Below are 18,977 nucleotides of genomic sequence, written 5' to 3'. Positions count from 1 at the left end.
TTTTGGTAACCAATGAATTTGTATGCGAAACTTTAAATTTTCAACGAATTTTAGAATTTGGAATGGAAGACCATGTATTGAAGTAAGGATTTTCAACAAATTCTTTTGTTGAGTTAGTTGTTAAAGTACGAGTACTACCATGAAGCACACAAGACTCCCATGCCCTTAAGTACTTGCAAACGCAGGTGGGAACCCCCCAACCGGTCAAAAAAATGTTTTGGTTATTTTTTCTTTAAACTTATTTTAGAAAATTTGGCAAAAAAATATGCATTTCGTAATGAAAACAGTAAAAAGGCGTTAATCGATCTAGACCAAAATGCAGAAATATGTGGAGGAGCTTAACTTAAATCTCTGTCCCAAACTTCGGCAACATCGGACAATAAATGCGCCTTTTATGGGCCCAAAACATTAAATCGAGAGATCGGTCTATATGGCAGCTATATCCAAATCTGGACCAATCTGAGTGAAATTGAAGAAGGATGGCGAAGGGCCTAACACAACTCGCTGTCCCAAATTGCGGCGACATCGGACAATAAATGCGCTTTTTATGACCTCAAGACCTAAAACCGAGAGATCGGTCTATATGGCAGCTATATCCAAATCTGATCCAAATTAAAGACAGATGTTGAAGGGCCTAAGATAACTCACTGCCCCCAAATTTCAGCAAAATCGGATAATAAATGGGGCTTTAATGGGCCTAAGACCCTAAATCGGAGGATCGGTCTATATGGGGGCTATATCAAGATATAGCCCGATAAAGCTCATCTTCGAACTTAACCTGCTTATTGACAAAAAAAGAATCTGTGCAAGGTTTCAGCTCAATATCTCTATTTTTAAAGACTGTAGCGTGACAGACGGACGGGACGTGACAGAAAAAAAGGGCGTAAGTTCTGATATTGACAGATACTAGTACGAGTGTTAAGGGATCTCTTCCAAATTTCGTAAAACTGTTCAGGCTTAAGGGCATTCGTTCAGATCTGGTACATACTCAGATGTTGAGAGGTATATGCAACTCACGGAAGCAGCAAAAATGGGTAGTCAAAGCGTATTCCTGGGAACAAACTCTTATAGCGAGAGATCGGATTATCCAAACTCTGCACATTTGTTCATTGATATCGGGGCAAAAATACATACGACTTTTATGAACTCAAGATTTCTTATCGGGTGAGCGGTATAAATGGTGCTATATCAAGATATAGGCCATCATTGAACTTTAGGCAAAAGACGGATTTCAACCAACGACGATTTAGTATGTATGAAAATAATTTGACGTGTTGGAAATGGAATAGCAAAATTGCCAACTCTTCGGTTATAGAACATTCGGTATGGTTTAAATTTTGGTTGTAAATAATTATTTTGAGTGGCAACACTGGTCATAACAAGTGAAATTAAGTGTAATTACACCCTCTTGATTTCTCAGGAAATAAATCGGGAGATCGGTTTATACGGGAGCTACATGGGAGAAGTATACTCGGGAGATCGACTAGTATGGATGTTGTATCAAGGCGATGAACCGATTTAAAAAAAAACACCACTCCGAAATCAGTAAATGTCATGACAATCATGAATATGTATACTTTATGGGGTTGTTGTTGTTGTCCAAAATGTCAATTTAGTTTTCTTTAAACATAAACATCAAAATATCAAAATTTTCTCCAAAGGAAGTTTCTTGAAACCTTCAATAAACTCTTATAAAAATTCCGCTAAGGACAAAATTTCAATTGAATGTTGACTAAAGGCGAACTTTCAAAATGGTAGTTTATGGAAATGACTTTTTATTGAAACTTTGTTTTCTTCACAGACCTAAAGGAAGGTAATGGGATTACAATAAAACTACTCTTCATCTGTAGGTAGGCACTATTTCGTTTGATTTCAGTTAAAAATTTAGAAAAAATAAATAAAAAAGCATAAATTCGATGATAATCAGACGATAACCAATAGGAGATTCAAAAATGTTGGGTAATTATTCTCCCAATTCTTCAAAGTAGATGTAGCATTAGATTGATTAAATATTCTTAAATAACCTGGTAGCGTATTAAATAACCTAGCTACTCGCACTGAAAATGAGTGTGTCACAAATGGACCTACTCTGGGAATAACCCTAATCAATAGGGCGACAAAATATAAAGCAGTCGGCAAGAAAATGAGGAGCTCGGGTTTTGAAGTCTTTGTAGAACAAAACAAGCAACCGAAAGTCGTGGAAGGAACATTTCAAACATCGGAGTGAACATTTCATATCGCCTACACGAGAATATATTATACTACACTACTCTGTTATGGTGGTCCCAGAATAGACCATATAAAATATTCGGCAAGGTTCACGCCCTAACCAGTTTTGTCCTAACTGCACGCAGCAATAGTAAATCTGTATCGTAAAGCTGCCGTAGCGCATAAACGGTGTGTCATACAACGCTATTAATATGAGGTTCAAACGAGAGCTTGTCATCGGTTATTAGGCCCAAACACTTCATGCTTTGAACAAATTCAATTTGCACTCCCATATGCGACAGAGTCAAATTTACGTCATTGCGGGAGGTGAACAATATGGCCTTAGTCTTAGAAGCATTTACGCTCACCCTATTCTGCTACATCCAATATTCCAAGATTTCTAGCACATCACAAATCAAAGATTTAAAAACATATATATATACATAGGCATACGGACGGACTCTATGGAGCGCCTTTTCAAGATCCAGTGATAGAAGAACACACAACTTATGGTCAGATAGACAGCTTCTGATAGATTCGGTTGAGCCAAGAAGGAGTGTGGCAGTACTTCTATCACTACGAAACCCACACTGGCTATCATATCAAAATATCGACCTGATGACCTTAAAAATTACGCGACCTTCCAAATAAAAAAAAATCGTCAAAACATAAAGGGACTTAAAGCAAAAATCGTCAAGCGTCCAAAGGCCAAATTTTGTCCAAAAAATTGTCAAAATGACATAAAATCATTACGCCTGGCAGTCCTGCCTATAGCAACTACCAGCGATTTCGTACTTGAAATTCAAATGCCTTAATAAATTTGCATTTAATTAAATTATTGATTATTATTAAAATTTTTGTTTATATAGAATATGTTTAATATATTTCTATTAGAGAAAATCTTTTATTTTTCAAATTCTGAACTGCCTATTTTATTCTTTTCCTGCTCTTCCTCTTCTGTTAAAACACATTTCTGAGTACGCGAACAAAGTTGATGAGTCAAATTAGTGGCCAGCAATAGAAGAAGAAAATAAACTACGATACGTTCGCACTGCATACACTATTTACGATACGTCTACAGAGTTCATCAAAACGAACTTCACCACGATTAAAATATCGCCTTTCTCAAGCGCTCACTCATATTGTTATATTTTCTATTATAGAGCTCAAATTCATAGAAAGCCATCAATTTGTTTGATACTCTACATTTTTTTTTTGAGAAATAAGTCATACCAATTCGATTAATCAGCTGGATGGACTTTTAAATTTGACATCATCAAGGTTTGCGGCGGCTATACTAGGCGAACTATGTGCAACGTCAATGGGAATCGTCTCGGCTTGGTAGTCTGTTTGCCACAGACTGTGTGTCAAACACAAATACATAGATATACATTTGGTAGTGTCAATTGCAAAAATTATAAATTTTACAATACCTTGGAAATATGGCACTTTTGCAAAGTCTAAAAAATCAAGGCTGGTTAGTGGTGGCATTACAACTGGCATCGACTAATCCCCATTGAATATGAAAACTTTTTTTTTTTTTTTTTAGGTACTTGACTGAGAAGGGTCTGAAATTATTGACGACCGATGTGGAAACAGAAGATGTGCAGAAAATTATTAAGGCTGCGTTAGACGTAAGTAGATGAGTAAATGGTAGCAAAATCATCCGCAATACGTGTTTTTTGCTAAATCAATATCATCAATACTTTTGCAGTGGGATCTGAAGGAGATAGGCGGAGGGGCTCTGCCGGCGAAACCAGAAAGTAATGGCAACATAACAGGGCGTATCGTCTTGCAAATACAAAAAATGCGTAACATATCTGCCCCCAAGGCCAATGAAGAGTCATCGGTCTCTCCAAGATTTTTACAGCTAGAACTAACAGATGGTGTCAATTCGATACTTGCGCTCGAATTGGAACGCCTATCCAATCTGAATCTTAAAATACCACCGGGCACTAAATTGTATTTCAAAGCCGAGAAATTGCAATTGATGCAAGGCCTTTTGGTACTGAAGGAGTCCGAAGTGCAGGTTTTGGGTGGAAATGTGGAGCACATGGTGGAAAAGTGGGAATTGGCTAGGCAAATGCAAAAATATGCGCGCAGCAATCGGAGATTATCCGGCTCTGGTGGTCCACCGCCATGGATACCTTTTGGCCAACGATTGGATGCGCACAAAGACGCTCTGCCCCAGGACAGGAACTTCAAGAGTTTACAAGCGGCCAATGAGAAAGATAAAAATGCCAAGGAAAATGAAGAGTTTAATGCATCGCGCACTCAGGCTATTGCCGAAGCGGCAAAAGCCGGACAAAAGAAAGTATTTGGCGGTGGCCAGCAGAATATTCTTGATCACAATGTGAAGAAAATTCTGGAGAAAGGTTACTCGGAAGAGGATGCCAAGTACGCATTGAAAACCACAAACAACAATCTCGAAAGAGCCTTGTACAACCTTAAGCGGAGAAACAATAGGGGAGCAAGTGAAAGTGTTGTCAAACCCGCAGCAGTCACGACTAGTATGCCCAGAGGCAGAGGAGCAGCCACAATTAAGGAGGAGGCCTCGGCATCCAAACCACAAACAAATGTTTCGTTGTTTGACTTTTTGACTGACAAATTACCAGTGGTAAGTTGTTGTTTTTTCTTATCTCCCTTATACAGCTATACAATAGCGTTTGAAAAACTACCCTTTGCAGACCGTTTCCACCTCGAATACCACAGAGTCTCCCCCACAGGTGGCTAGTAATAGCTCACAATACAGCAAGACCACGAAGGAAACAAGCAAAAATAGTAATAGTAGTAATAATAATAATTCCAAACCGTCGTCTTACGGTGCCGGCAAGTTTGAAAACAATATGTCATCAAGTTTCGCGGCCAATAGAGCCCGGCCCGATGAGAAACCCGTGCAGTCATCCCAACCGCATTCGCAGCAACAACGTTCTAACTACAACCCAAGGGAGGAGCGTAAACCCAACCCACCTATTAAGCAAGGCGGCAGAGGAGGTGAGCGCACTCGCAATACTCAAAGCAATGATAAACCACCAAATCAAACATCAGCCAACAATAATGTCGAAACACCATCCTCCGGAACCAATAATAACAGCAATAACAATGTAACGCATGGTACAAATTCAAATAGACGGAATGATAGAAACGAGAGACCGCCGCGTAAGGAAAGAGATCAGCAAGCACGTCAGTCCACGGCAACATCTGGTGGCAACTATCAGGCCAACCGGCGCAGCCAGGAATACAAGTCCAACGAAAACAAACCTTTTCAACCACGCGAATCGAATAGCCGGTCTACCAACGAAAATAAAAATGCCAATAGCTACCAACAGAATCACAACCAACAACCAAAATCAAACATCATGGATGCTGCAATAGACAAACTAGCAGATAGCACTTCCAAAATGAGCATTCAAAGTAAAAAAGAACCTTCTTACAACAACACCCAGGTGCGGGGAAGGCATCAAAGCGCATCTACACGATCTTCGAACCAGCCTCCTCAGGGTAAGCCGGGTAATAACCAAACGCCAAGTGGACAGTTTATAGGCTCTCAGAACTTTACCAATAAAGTTGCAGCAACAAACACACAGCACCAACCAGGGCCCACCACCTATGTATCCCAAATGCCCAATGGATTTTCATATGATCCCAGCAAGATCATGGGTTTCCAGACAAAAGAAGCAAATGAATTTGCCATGAATCTTTTGAAAAGCCAAGGCTTGTTGCCACAACAGACGCCCGTTGCCAATGCCCAGCAAACTCAAGTGCAACCTCCTGCTCCCCAACAACACAGCCAACCACCAATGATGGCTACACCACAGACGACCCAGCCACCAGCCGTAGCCTATATGGCTCAAAATCCAAATAATATATTTGTAGCTCCACCCCCACAGCCTGCACAGATGGCGCAGTATGGAATGATACAGCCCGGTGGTAATTGGCCCTGGAATATTGGTGATTTATGCATGGCCAAATATTGGGAAGATGGCAATGTAAGTTTTCAATAAATCCTGTTAACTGTTAACAAAACTTCAAAGTTATTTCTCTCCTCCACAGTATTACAAAGCAAAGATAACTGCAGTCTCTGAAAATACCAATGTAGTTTTGTTTTTGGAGTATGGCAACTATGAAGAAGTTGTAAGGACCGATTGTTTGCCTCTTGCCGAGGGCCAACATCATGCCATCAATGCTTTTCAGGCGGGACCGCAATCTGCAATCCATGCTCCCATGCAGCAGATGCACCACTCATTTCAAGGGGCAGGCGGTAGTGCAGTTGGCGCAAATCAACGATATCGCAGCGAACGCCAGATGTATGTATGACGCAAACAACAAAAATGTTTATTTGATTTTTGTTCATTTTTGTTTTTTGCTCTCAGGTATGTGCCACCAGCAAAGAGGGGTGCCAATAATAATTGACACTTAATGGCTAGTCATTCCCACAGCTGCTCCAACCAACAAAACCAGGCGCCAAATCAATATCATCACCACCAACACCAGCAACAACAGCCAACGAATACTCGACAACAGCCACAGACGCAGCCACATCCACCGCCATATTTTTACAATTTGAAATGAGTTCTAACCTCTGGTTCACAATTACTAGGTATATTGAGTTAGAACGAAAAATGCATTTTAGCATTTAGGCTTCTTTTCACGCAAAGTATTGAATAGATTTTTACGTAATTACTAAAGTAGAAAATAAATATTTAAAATTATTATTGCTATTATTTAAAGAGTTATTACGACGCTGATGACTACAACCAAAAATATAATATGGAAATGATATTGAAATTTGTAAATGTTTATTTGAACAATAAAAATATACAAACCTTTGCGCATGGCACAGAGATTGGAAATTTTAAGAGAAGTAATGTAACTGATAAGGTATACCACCGGACCATTCAACTTGCCGCACTCTGTGGTAGGGCTGGCTAAATATCGATGGCTCTATCGGCACTATCGATATTTAATTTCTTGACTGAATATCGATTGATATTTTTTCATTTTTTGCAAAACTAAACAAAAAAAAAGCAATCCGACAATGAATCTATCCTTTAAGATACGCTGCGCCTATAGAGGGCGCAATTTTCATCCCACAATGATTCTCTCATGACTTCCAACTGACTTTATTTATCTCGCTTTTATTTGGTCTGTGCATTGATATTGCCTCTAAATAAATCGATCACCCGATTTTTACTTCTCACTTTCGTTTGAAATATAATTGGAAATTTTGCCCATAAACATTCCTCTAAGGAACAGGGGCAAACTTCTCACATATCAATGAGTGCAGTCCGATTCAAGTTTAAGCTCAACGATAAGGGGGGCCTCCTTTTTATAGCCGAGTCCGAACGGCGTGCCGCAATGCGACACCTCTTTGGAGAGAAGTTTTACATGGCATAGTACCAGCATTAGGAGGGGAAAACCACCGCTGAAAATTTTTTCTGATGGTCTCGCCAGGTCCGTCATAGGCGGACATGCTAACCTCTACGCTACGGTGGCCTCCGTTTGAAATATAGGTGATGGGAAATTAACGATATTATCGATATTTATAATAAAAACTATCGAAAATATCGAATGTTGCGATTATCGATAGTTTGCCAGCTCTACTCTGTGGACGCACCAGATGGCTCTCAGCTTAGCTTCTCTTGATAAGGATGGACACTACACAAGTTCCCGGCTTATACGGGATGACAATGAGCACCACACAGGCTGGAACTTTGAGCTTCGACTTGTGTGGTGAACACGTACACGTCAAAAGTAGAAACAAGGTCCTCAAGTCACTCGCTGGCAGCACTTGGGGTGCAGACAAAGAAACCTTGTTGACCACGTACAAAGCAATTGGCCGGTCTGTGGTAAGTTATGCAGCGCCAGTGTGGTCACGTCAACTTTGTGACACGCAGTGGAATAATATTCAGATCTGTCAGAATGCCGCCCTCCGAACTGCGACGGGCTGTCTCCTTAGTTCTCATGTGGACCACCTCCATCAGGAGACAAAGATCCTACCAGTGCGAAGACATAACTACATGCTGTCTAAGCAATACCTTCTGGGCTGTTATCGCAGAAATCATCCAAATCATCATCTTGTGGATAGATACCCACCGCCCAGAAGCCTTAAGGTTGATCTACACGATCTAGAGCGTGAGGTCCAGCGCTACAAGAGAGAACCTCTAGATCAAGCGGCATATCAAGCGGGTCTGAACAACATTCATGCAGACACGGTAGCAGACGCGTTAATTGGCTACCGGGTGAATGTAGTCCTTGGAGAACGACCGCCACCCATTGCACCCGAAGAAATCGACCTCCCCCGGCAAACCAGAGTGGTTCTGGCTCAATTACGTTCCGGCAGATGCAGCCGCCTCAATTCCCACAGAGCTAGGATTGATGCCGACGTGCAAGATGTATGTCCCGATTGTAACCAGGGACCGCACGATACACGTCACCTGTTTAACTGCCCGGCCAGACCCACTCGACTCAGACCCAGATCCCTGTGGACGCACCCCATCTTAGTCGCGGAGTTCCTGGGTATTGACACTCAACAGAATCAAGCAGACGAAAGATAGTACACAATAAACTGCTACAACAACAACAACAACTTGTGTGGTGCCCATTGTTATCAAGGTTAGCTGATAGCTACCGGGCGCGTCCACAGGTTGCGGATGGTGGAAAGCTCCGTTTTTATACGGAGTGGCTGCAAATGCGGCCGCGGGCAGTCAGCGATTTTCGAGAGGAGAGTCTCAGTGAGGAGTCAGGTAGCACTGGCTCTTAATTAAATACTGAGTGCCAATGATACTCGAGATGACAAGGCGAGTTATTGGAGCCTTCAAATAACCAATGGGCAACATCAGCGTCTGTTCCCAGGTTACGGGCGGCTGGCGGCGAACGTCGAATCTTGGAGCAAGCGGCTCGCCACAACGAGGGATATGTGTGCAATTCCACAAAACCCATGCGGTTGGGGCGCTGGGCCAGTAACCCGCCCCCAGAAAACTGAGAACTACTATGAGAATCAAAGTGATAGTAAAAACGGACCTCCCCCCCCAACGTTGACGACCTACGCAAACGCAAAAAAGGACCATGTTTTGCGGATCTGCGCCTGGAATGTCCGCACTCTTTATAGAGAAGGTGCAGTATACGCGCTGGCGGATGTATTAGAGAAGTACAAGGCAGATATTACCGCCACTATAACACCAAACGGTGACGAACTATACTATAGCTGCCATAACACGAGACATGAATTTGGCTGTGGATTTGTGGTTAGTCGGAGACGGAAACACCTTGTCTCCAGCTTTACTCCGGTAGATGAGAGGCTAGCCACAATCCGCATAAAAGCCAAATTCTTCAACATCAGTCTTATTTGTACAGAAGACAAAGACGAGCAGACCAAGGATATTTTCTACGAGCGCCTAGAGAGAGAATATTACCGCTGCCCCGCCAATGATATTAAAATCGCTATGGGATATTTTAATGCAAAAATAGGAAAGGAAGACATTTTTGGTCCAACAGTCGAAAAGTTTAGCCTCCACGAGATAACGTCCAGTAATGGATTGAGGCTGATAGATTTCGCCGCGGCAAAAAGCATGGTAGTTAGTAGCACCAGATTTCAACGTAAAAATATTCACAAAGCCACATGGCTGTCACCCGATGAAAACAAGAGGAACCAAATTGATCACGTTGTGATAGATGGAAGGTATTCATCCAGCATGTTAGATGTACGATTGATCCGTGGAACGAATATAGATTCGGATCACTACCTTGTGGCAACAAACGTTCGCACCCGTTTGAACATGGCGAGGAAAGTACGATCTGACACTGCACGGAAGCTGGACATTGAAAAGCTGCAAACACAACAGATGGCAGCGGCATACTCCACTAAACTGACCCAACTGCTTGATGAAAGCACTCCTTGTTCCGATGATATTTATAATGGCGCAGTGGAAAACTATTGATCACTCTATGAAAAATGCTGCGAAATCCCTTCTTGGGTACCAGAAGCTTCCTCCAAGAAACCCATGGTACGACCAAGAGTGTCGAGATGCTACTGAAGCCAAGAATGCGGCATATGGAGCAACCCTGCCATCAATAGCAACGCGCCAGATGAAGGAGGTAGGTTTATTTGATAGTTCTTTAAAGGAAATCTGTCAAACGACCTTGCTTACCTAAAGGACCTAAGCGAGGATCGCTACCACCACATGCGAATAAAACCAACAAAAACCCCGTCACGGGATAGCTGTGAGCACCACACAAGCTGGAACATTGAGTTCCGAACTGTGTGGTGTTCATTGCTGTGACGAGAAGCTTAGCTGCGAGCTACCGGGCACGTCCACAGGCTGCAGTTACAGCTGCTCCGTCGCGGATATCAGCGGTAAAGAGTGGAGAGTTTCAATGAGAGATTGGGTGGCACCGGCTCTTGCACAAATACTGAGTGCCTATGATGCTCGACATGACAAGGCGAGTTATTGGCGCCTTCAAAGAACCAATGGCCACCCTGTTCCCGCGGTGATCGATCCTTTTTTTTAAGTTCGTCTCTAGTGTGAAGTCTAAATGCACTTCACAAATATCCCAAAGTATTTGCTTCGGTTTGCATATTATGATGGTTTTGGGTGTCTTATTTTGGCTTGTGTTGCCCCGCAACGTCAGTCACGATTTGTTTAGGTGCATGGCACGTTTTGTTGTTTTTGTACAGATATTTTTTTTTTTGAGACCAAATATTCAATGATCTTCTAAATCGTTATTAATTTGTTGTTGTTGTTGTTGTAGCAGTTTATTGTGTACTATATTTCGTCTGCTTGATTCTGTTGAGTGTCAAGACCCAGGAACTCCGCGACTAAGATGGGGTGCGTCCACAGGGATCTGGGTCTGAGTCGAGTGGGTCTGGCCGGGCAGTTAAACAGGTGACGTGTATCGTGCGGTCCCTGGTTACAGTCGGGACATACATCTTGCACGTCGGCATCAATCCTAGCTCTGTGGGAATTGAGGCGGCTGCATCTGCCGGAACGTAATTGAGCCAGAATCACTCTGGTTTGCCGGGGGAGGTCGATTTCTTCGGGTGCAATGGGTGGCGGTCGTACTCCAAGGACTACATTCACCCGGTAGCCAGTTAACGCGTCTGCTACCGTGTCTGCATGAATGTTGTTCAGACCCGCTTGATATGCCGCTTGATCTAGATGTTCTCTCTTGTAGCGCTGGACCTCACGCTCTAGATCATGTAGATCTACCTTAAGGCTTCTGGGCGGTGGGTATCTATCCACAAGATGATGATTTGGATGATTTCTGCGATAACAGCCCAAAAGGTATTGCTTAGACAGCATGTAGTTATGTCTTCGCACTGGTAGGATCTTTGTCTCCTGGTGGAGGTGGTCCACATGAGAACTAAGGAGGCAGCCCGTCGCAGTTCGGAGGGCGGCATTCTGACAGATCTGAATATTATTCCACTGCGTGTCACAAAGCTGACGTGACCACACTGGCGCTGCATAACTTACCACAGACCGGCCAATTGCTTTGTACGTGGTCAACAAGGTTTCTTTGTCTGCACCCCAAGTGCTGCCAGCGAGTGACTTGAGGACCTTGTTTCTACTTTTGACTTTATTGCAGATTGCTGTGGCATGTGGGGAGAAAGTGTAGGAGCTGTCAAGTGTGACGCCAAGTATTTTGGGACACTTGATGGTCGGAATCAATTCTCCATCGACCATCACAGTCAGCTCAGAATTCACCTCACGCGTATTTGTAGTGAACAGTGTGGCTGAAGATTTGGTGGCGGATATCTTCAGATTTCTTGCAGCGAAATATGAGGCAAGCTCGTTGAGGTAGACGTTCAACCTATCGCAGATGTCATCAATGGGTGGGGGGCCTGATGCCAAGATCGTACAGTCGTCCGCATATGATACGATCTCTATGCCGTCTGGAGGAGGTGGGATGGAGGACAGGTAGAGGTTAAACAGAGCCGGAGATATCACCCCGCCTTGGGGAACTCCCTGTTTCACTCTACGGTGTTTTGACTTCTTATCCCTAAATTCCACAAATGACTGGCGGCCACACAGATAATTCGCGACCCAACGTTTAAGGCCTGGCTGGAGGGACGTGTTGGCGATGTCCTCAAATAATTTGGCATGGCTGACCGTGTCGAATGCCTTCGATAGGTCCAATGCCACGAGGACCGTCCTATCACATGGCCTGGGTTGATTGAAGCCACGGCAAATGTGTGTGGTGATGGCATGCAAAGCTGTTGTTGTGCTGTGCAGTCTCCGAAATCCGTGTTGATGCTCGGCGAATGGAAATTCTCCTACGAGGCTCGGGAGGAGTAATGCCTCAAGCGTCTTAGCCACTGGTGAGAGAAGGGAGATCGGTCTGTACGACTCCCCCAAACTCGGGTCTTTACCAGGCTTCAGTAGCGGGATCACTCTGCCCATTTTCCAGACATCGGGAACTATAAGAGTGTTCAATGACAGGTTGAGGACAGTGGTAAGGTACTCAACTCCAGGTAAATCCAGATTCTTCAGCATCAATGTAGAGATTCCGTCGGGGCCCAACGCCTTGGAAGATTTGGCGCCACGGATGACATTCGTAACATCGCCCACGGTAAATTGTGATGGCTGTTCATCGGCTCGGAGACCACGAATACGGCGAATGGCTCTCCTCCTTGCCCTGTCTCTCTCGGGATGCACGATAAATTGACGGTTGAACAACCTGGCGCATCTCTTCGGATCAGTCACGGTTAACTCGCCAAAAGTGACTGAGGTCCTGTCGTCCCGTCTACCGGGGTTCGAGAGAGACTTAACAGTGGCCCACAATTTGCCTGCACCGGTGCCTAAGTTACATTGCTCCAAGTGTTCCAGCCACAAATTCCGCTTATGTTCGTTGACTACCCTGTTTATTTCCAGATTCAGCTCGCTGATTCTGGGGTTTGCGGGGTCCATAGCACGAATCTCATCACGCTCGTCTGCGAGTACCACTGCTTGCGCCGGGAAATTATTAATTTGTATTATTGAAGAATTGTCTTACCTTATATTCTAGTAAGTCCATATTTTAAACATTGGCCGATGCATAGAAATTTTTACAGATAATTTTTTGCATTTTACCCTTGTTTTTGCAGTAGCATTTAATAATACGCGATGTCTGGTTCATTATCCAACAAGGGTTTAAGGAGACTTCAATCTTTCAAATGAATATAAAAAAAAATACAAAACAAAAAAACATTCTCCAATTGCTTTGTTGTCGTACTTCAAAATAACGTCAAAGTGGACATTGCACGTTTTTTGTTTAGGTGCAGACACAGAGATGTTCAATTGCGCTTTGTTCCATCTCTATTTTACCTGGGCCATCACAAAGCAAGAGAGTGTGTGTGAGAGAGAGAGAGAGAAATTAACGATAATAAAACACAATTGAAATACAAAGTGTTTGACGTTTTGCTCTATGTACAGGCTAGAGTGTTAACATTTCATTAAAGTACTTTCGAAACTTCTTTCTTAATTCATCTCCTCGCATTCCACATACTTTACGAGTAAAAAACTGTCGGTAAACATATGCTGGGGGGTACGCATGGTTTAACTACTTGGGCAGCAACATCATTTGCGAAAGAGTTTCTCTTGCTTTGGCAAATATGGAACGCAAACAATTTTACATACAAATTTGTTCAATTTTTTGAGCGAATATTGCTGCTTTTTTAAGTTATTTATTAGAAACTGTTTATTTATCCAGAATGATCTCCGTAGTAGTAAGTAAGTAAGTAAGTATGTTTTATTGAGACTTCTTCTTTCAATTTCATTACAGTACATGCTTAACGAATGGTTAACATTTAAACCTTAGAACTATACATGTCTTGTTCTAATACATATGTGTAGTACAATACGCTACATGCTATGTGATAGGGTTGATATGTGGAACATTCAATGGGAATGAATGAGACAAGGCTTGCTCTCGGCCTTTACAGATGTATACAGAGCTAAGTGGTCTGCTAAAATAAATACACTACTACAACTACATAACACTTACAAAATAAAAACAAAACGATTCTGCACACTCAGTGGCAGCGGCGTGTGTTTGGGTGTATATATGAAACATTAACATATGATTTAATGAATGAACGCGTGCGAAGCACGATATCACAGAAGGTGAGGATAATAAGATTGATAATTATTAAAGTCTTTTTACGATTATTAAAGTCTTTTTCTTTGTAATTTTTCCAGGTACATATGTATAAAGTTTTGATTGCACATTTAAGGTGAGTTGGGTTTATAATATAAAAGAAATGAATAAAAAAGAATAAAGTTGATATATATGTTTATCTCTAGAATTTTAGCCCCTATGAGAGCCGGTTGTTGCCTTTGTGTAGAATTGAGGTAGGAGGCCGGAGTCGTTGTCAGTAATTTCGCTGAGTATGGCAATAGGAGAAAAATAGGCCGAGTCCGACCATCGTAAGTTCTTCTCAGCGTTAAAAATATCATACAAAAGTGAATTTTCGTGGTTTTGTAGTCTCTCGCTAAATATCTTTTGATGGTGCATGGCGTATTTACATAGTGGCTGGACATTTGCGGCGTCATATATGATGTTATTGGAAAATCTTTTGATTGGAGTTTCAAAGTGTTTGTTTACGCATTTTCTAATGATTTTGCGTTCAAAAATTTCAAGTTCGGAGACTACTACAGGAGAAATTGAGAACCAGATAGGAAATCCATACAGCAGTAATGACCTGATTGCAACTTTATACAGCAATAGTTTAGTGCTTTGCGGTAAGTATTTGTTATTAAATAGAAACGCAAATGAGGCTGCTATTTTCTTTGCTTTCTGTAGTGTGGCTCTCGCATGTGAATTAAATTTCATCAAGTTGTTGAAATTAATGCCTAAGTATTTAATTGTATTTCTGAATGGAATGTCGACACCATCCAGTGAAAGTTGAAGAAGTTTGCTCTCAGGGACTACATTTCTTGGGCATTTCCCTGAAGCATTTCTGATGCAGATGGCTTCAGATTTCAGAGCATTAATTCTAATCCCCCATTTCTTGTAGAAATCATTTATCAACTTGAGATGAGCGGATGCATTGCGGAGAGCCAGCTGAGGAGAAGGATGATGTCCATATATCAAGCAGTCGTCGGCATACAAGACTGCCTGCGAGTCTCGGCTGGTGTGAGGAAAATCGTACAAAAGAATGTTAAATAGAAAAGGCGCTAAAACACTCCCCTGAGGAACTCCACTACCGACGCTGCCCGGAGATGAAATCGTATCTTGAATCTTCACAGTGAAAAAACGGTTCGTAAAAAAACTATTCAATATCTTTATCAAGTAAGGGTCTACTCCAATCTCTACCATTTTATACAGGATTCCCTTGTGGCACGCAGAGTCAAAGGCTTTTTCAATGTCAAGCGCAATGGCGACGGTACAGGATTGGATTCTGAGATTCTGGATAATATCCGTGTGGAATTTCAACAGTGCATGTTGTGTTGAGTGGCTTTTTTTAAACCCAAACTGATAATCGGAGATAGGATTTACAATGAACTCATTCTCAATCTTTTCTTTTAGGATTTGTTCATAGATTTTGCCAACGTTGGAGAGCAAAGAAATTGGACGATATTCAGCTACAGTCTTGCTACTTGGCTTTTTCTTGATTGGTATTATGATGGCCTTTTTCCACTCCAACGGAAAGTACCCAAGGTTTGTGCAGTTGTTGAAGATACATTCAAGAATTTGTAGTGAAGATTGTGGTAAGTGTTTCAGTATGAAGTTTGAAATTTTATCAGCACCGCTAGACTTCTTATTATTTATATTGCAGATGATGTTTCGGATAGTGTCAGTGCTGGTAAAGTGGAAAGTATCGGGATTCTGTATGGCCGGGAAGTTTTCACTAAAATTATAAATTTGGTGTGGCAGCGGCGTTAGAAAATCCGCCACTCTTGAATCATAGTCACTAACTGGGTTTATTGGTGTTCTTTGGCTGAATGTTCTCTCATACGTCACTTGGAATTGCTCGGCAATCTCCGCTTTGTTGAACAGTTCGGAGTCGTTGTGCATTATGCTGTGACAAAGAGAGGACTTGCTTTTCCCCACTATATTATAGACCTGCCTGAATGCTGATGGCCCCGGTCTGATGTTTTGCAGTTTTTTGTTGAAATGTTGTGTGTTTTCAATATTTATAGTTTCCTTAATTATCGTTTTGAGCAGCTGGATCTGCTTCGAGAGAATAATATATTCCTGACTTCGCCTGTTGCCTGTTCTGTGAAAGATCTTTTTAAGGTCTTTCTGCCAACTGTGTTTTATTCTAAAAAATCGCTTCACTTTCTCAGAAAGTGGAAGCTTGTCCTGATGGACTATAATTTTGCGGGAATGGGCATCGTGTACGGAGGTGACAATGTTGTTGAATCGGTCTATGAAGATGTCAATTTCATTGACTTCCAAATTTCTATTTGAAGGGGGCATAAGGCTCAAGGAAGCAGAATCCAGATCATTTCGAAAATTTATCCAATTGGTGTCTTTGTAAGATGTATAAGATTGGGGTGCTTTCGTGACAACTTCAGAGGAGTGAAGATTCAGTTCCAATTTTATTGGATAATGATCCGAGAAGGTAGATAGGCTTGAAATTCTAAAGTTTGCTTCTATAGTATTCAAAAGATTTGGGCTGACGAGGAAATGATCAAGAAAAGATGGGCCATTTGGGTAGGAAGGCGAAGAGTCACAGAGTCGGACAACGTCCAACGCGTGATCTAGCAGCCAGGCCTGCAGTGTTTTGCCGTTTAAGTTTTCGGAACTGTCACCCCATGAGAGGCTTCTGGCATTCAAGTCGCCACCAACAATAAAGCCATCGAATCTAGCAAGCAGGTCTAACAGCCTGTCAAGATCACTTTGAAGTCTTTGCACTGCATAACTGCAAGGGATATAAATAGAGCCAACTAAGATTCTTTTTTGGGTGTTGTTGAACGATGTATTTATCTGAACGAAAGTTGAGTTCAGACCAATGTCGGTGAATACAATTCTATTGTATTCGATGTTGTTTTTTATCAAAATTGCTACCCCTAAGGGTGAACCATCATAAACAAAGTTGTAGCCATCAATTTTTAAGTTTCGTCTCCTACGGAGATGACATTCTTGGATAAGTCCAATATCTATTTTGTTGTTTATCAGGGTGTTACGCAGGTCAATTTGGCGACTTAGATCAAAAAGAGATCTAACGTTGAAGGTAAGTACATTTATTGATCTATGGATCATTAGATTTTACTTTTCTTAGGAGACGCAAAAATTCTGCCTTTGCCTCTGTCTTTGACATAGTCTGATATTCCATGAGGAATATACTGATCTCTTGCTCAATTGTGAGCTCCTCAGGCTCCAAGAATAATTTGGCAAGATTCAGAAATTGTTCAATAATTGATGATTTTTTTGGGGTAGTTTGATGGAATAGGTTTGCGAAAGATTTTTCGGTGAAATTAGTTGTAACATTAATGGCTTTACTTACATTGTTTTTTGCGGTAGCATTGTTTTGGATGGCTTTATTTATTCTTTCCTTACGCGCGGCAGCGTATTTTTTGTAGATGGGGCAACCTTTCCAGTTTGCTGGATGGCCAGATTCTTTGCAGTTAGCGCAAAATGGATCGGAGGTATCAGTTTTTACACGGTCGCAGGCTCCAGGTTCGTGTTGCTTATCACATTTAACGCAAGTATACGCCGAATTACAATTGCGTGAAATATGTCCCCATCTTTGGCATCGATGGCATTGTAAATCGCTCCTTCTCTTCGGTTTCTCCCAGGAAACAATTTGATTAAGAATCCCCCGAATGCTGGAAACGTCACCAATCGTCTTGCTAGGCTTCAAGGAAATAATAAACAGACCAGTGTCAATATTGTTCTTTATTGATGTAGAAGTTTTAAATTTGGAAATAGTATCTATAGTCTCTGGAGCCAGGACATCTAGTTCGGCTTTAATTTGTTCCACATCAGTATTGGAATGTAGGCCACGGATGATAACAGAATCTTGTCTCAACTCTTTAGGAGTGAAGGAGTGAGATTTTATGTTTTTCGATCGAAGAATTGTCATCATAGAAGTATGCGTATTGACATCGGCGAAGTACAACTTACTTTTATTTCTATTGACGTTTTTAACTTTAAAGGAGCTGTCTGGTATCTTCGAGCGCAGATCATCCACCAACTCTTTTATGTTAACATTATAAAGAAAAATTGGTGGGCACCAATTTTTCTTTTTCGGTTCAGGAACCATCTTGGACTCAGAGGTACGTTGTGTATCGTTTGTACTTGCCTGCTTGACGGATTTTATTTCCAAATCGCCTAGCACACCCAGTAAGGAGAATCTGTTTTGATCATTAATGTTGTTAGCTGAAATGGCTTTATTAAGCTGGGAAATGTCGACGTTTTGCGGTAAAATGGAGTCATCATGCCTTAGTCTCTTGCGTTCGTTCTCAGTTGTTTCGCGCTCGTAGGAGCTTGGTAATGTATTCGCCGCCTTTTGTGCATTAGACGATGAGGCCACTACTTCCACGACATCATAATCCATGTCGGGTGGTGAGGATCCCGGCATCACGGTTGCAAAATACGCAATTGGATGCCTGGAGGGTTTCAGTTTATTCTCAGTCCGTTAGTAAAAAATTATAAAATTTTTGCAGTAAAAAAAAAGACGTCTGCTTAGTCGAGACACAAAAACCTCCGTAGTATACAACGAAAATTCGTTTCGCCTAGACTACGTCGCTTAGGCGACAGCATTGTGCTTAGTCTCCCAACTGCTGGAATAATGGAGAGAGAGCCAAAAGAAATCTATAAATACAGCTGAAAATAGCACCAAC

General features: G+C 41.9%; 1 protein-coding gene and 1 long non-coding RNA gene across 3 annotated transcripts; one reads left to right on the top strand and one right to left on the bottom strand.

Moving 5' to 3' along the window:
• The first annotated feature begins 1,649 nt into the window (after positions 1-1,649).
• On the top strand, positions 1,650-7,061 carry LOC106090001 (tudor domain-containing protein 3). 2 transcript variants are annotated; one of them, XM_013256031.2, is made up of 7 exons: positions 1,650-1,754; positions 3,372-3,685; positions 3,758-3,842; positions 3,923-4,825; positions 4,896-6,197; positions 6,262-6,515; positions 6,582-7,061. In XM_013256031.2, exons 2-7 carry the CDS (start codon positions 3,651-3,653, stop codon positions 6,619-6,621), a joined length of 2,619 nt encoding a protein of 872 aa, XP_013111485.2. In that variant the 5' UTR covers positions 1,650-1,754; positions 3,372-3,650; the 3' UTR covers positions 6,622-7,061. The 2 variants fall into 2 exon arrangements, with proteins under 2 accessions (XP_013111485.2, XP_013111484.2); XM_013256030.2 differs by having other exon boundaries at positions 1,655-1,813.
• LOC131995049 (uncharacterized) lies at positions 6,803-13,573 on the bottom strand. The gene is made up of 3 exons (XR_009397103.1): positions 13,420-13,573; positions 13,201-13,353; positions 6,803-6,891 (listed from the first exon to the last, which is right to left on the bottom strand). It is a non-coding gene; the product is annotated as an uncharacterized LOC131995049 (long non-coding RNA).
• Between the last annotated feature and the right edge of the window lie 5,404 nt (positions 13,574-18,977).

The sequence above is a fragment of the Stomoxys calcitrans genome, chromosome 1 (genome assembly GCF_963082655.1).
Source record: "Stomoxys calcitrans chromosome 1, idStoCalc2.1, whole genome shotgun sequence".
NCBI classification, from domain to species: domain Eukaryota; kingdom Metazoa; phylum Arthropoda; class Insecta; order Diptera; family Muscidae; genus Stomoxys; species Stomoxys calcitrans.
Note: the sequence above shows the minus strand (reverse complement) of the source record. Positions and strands in the feature narration are given on the sequence as shown.

What these genes read in the sequence shown, in the direction of transcription:
- LOC106090001 (XM_013256031.2), top strand. Translation starts at nt 3,651, where the DNA reads ATGGCACTTTTGCAAAGTCTAAAAAATCAAGGCTG. An exon ending in AGTCTAAAAAATCAAGGCTG is followed by an intron (nt 3,686 to 3,757) that starts GTTAGTGGTGGC and finishes TTTTTTTTTTAG; the next exon opens with GTACTTGACTGAGAAGGGTC. An exon ending in TGACTGACAAATTACCAGTG is followed by an intron (nt 4,826 to 4,895) that starts GTAAGTTGTTGT and finishes TACCCTTTGCAG; the next exon opens with ACCGTTTCCACCTCGAATAC.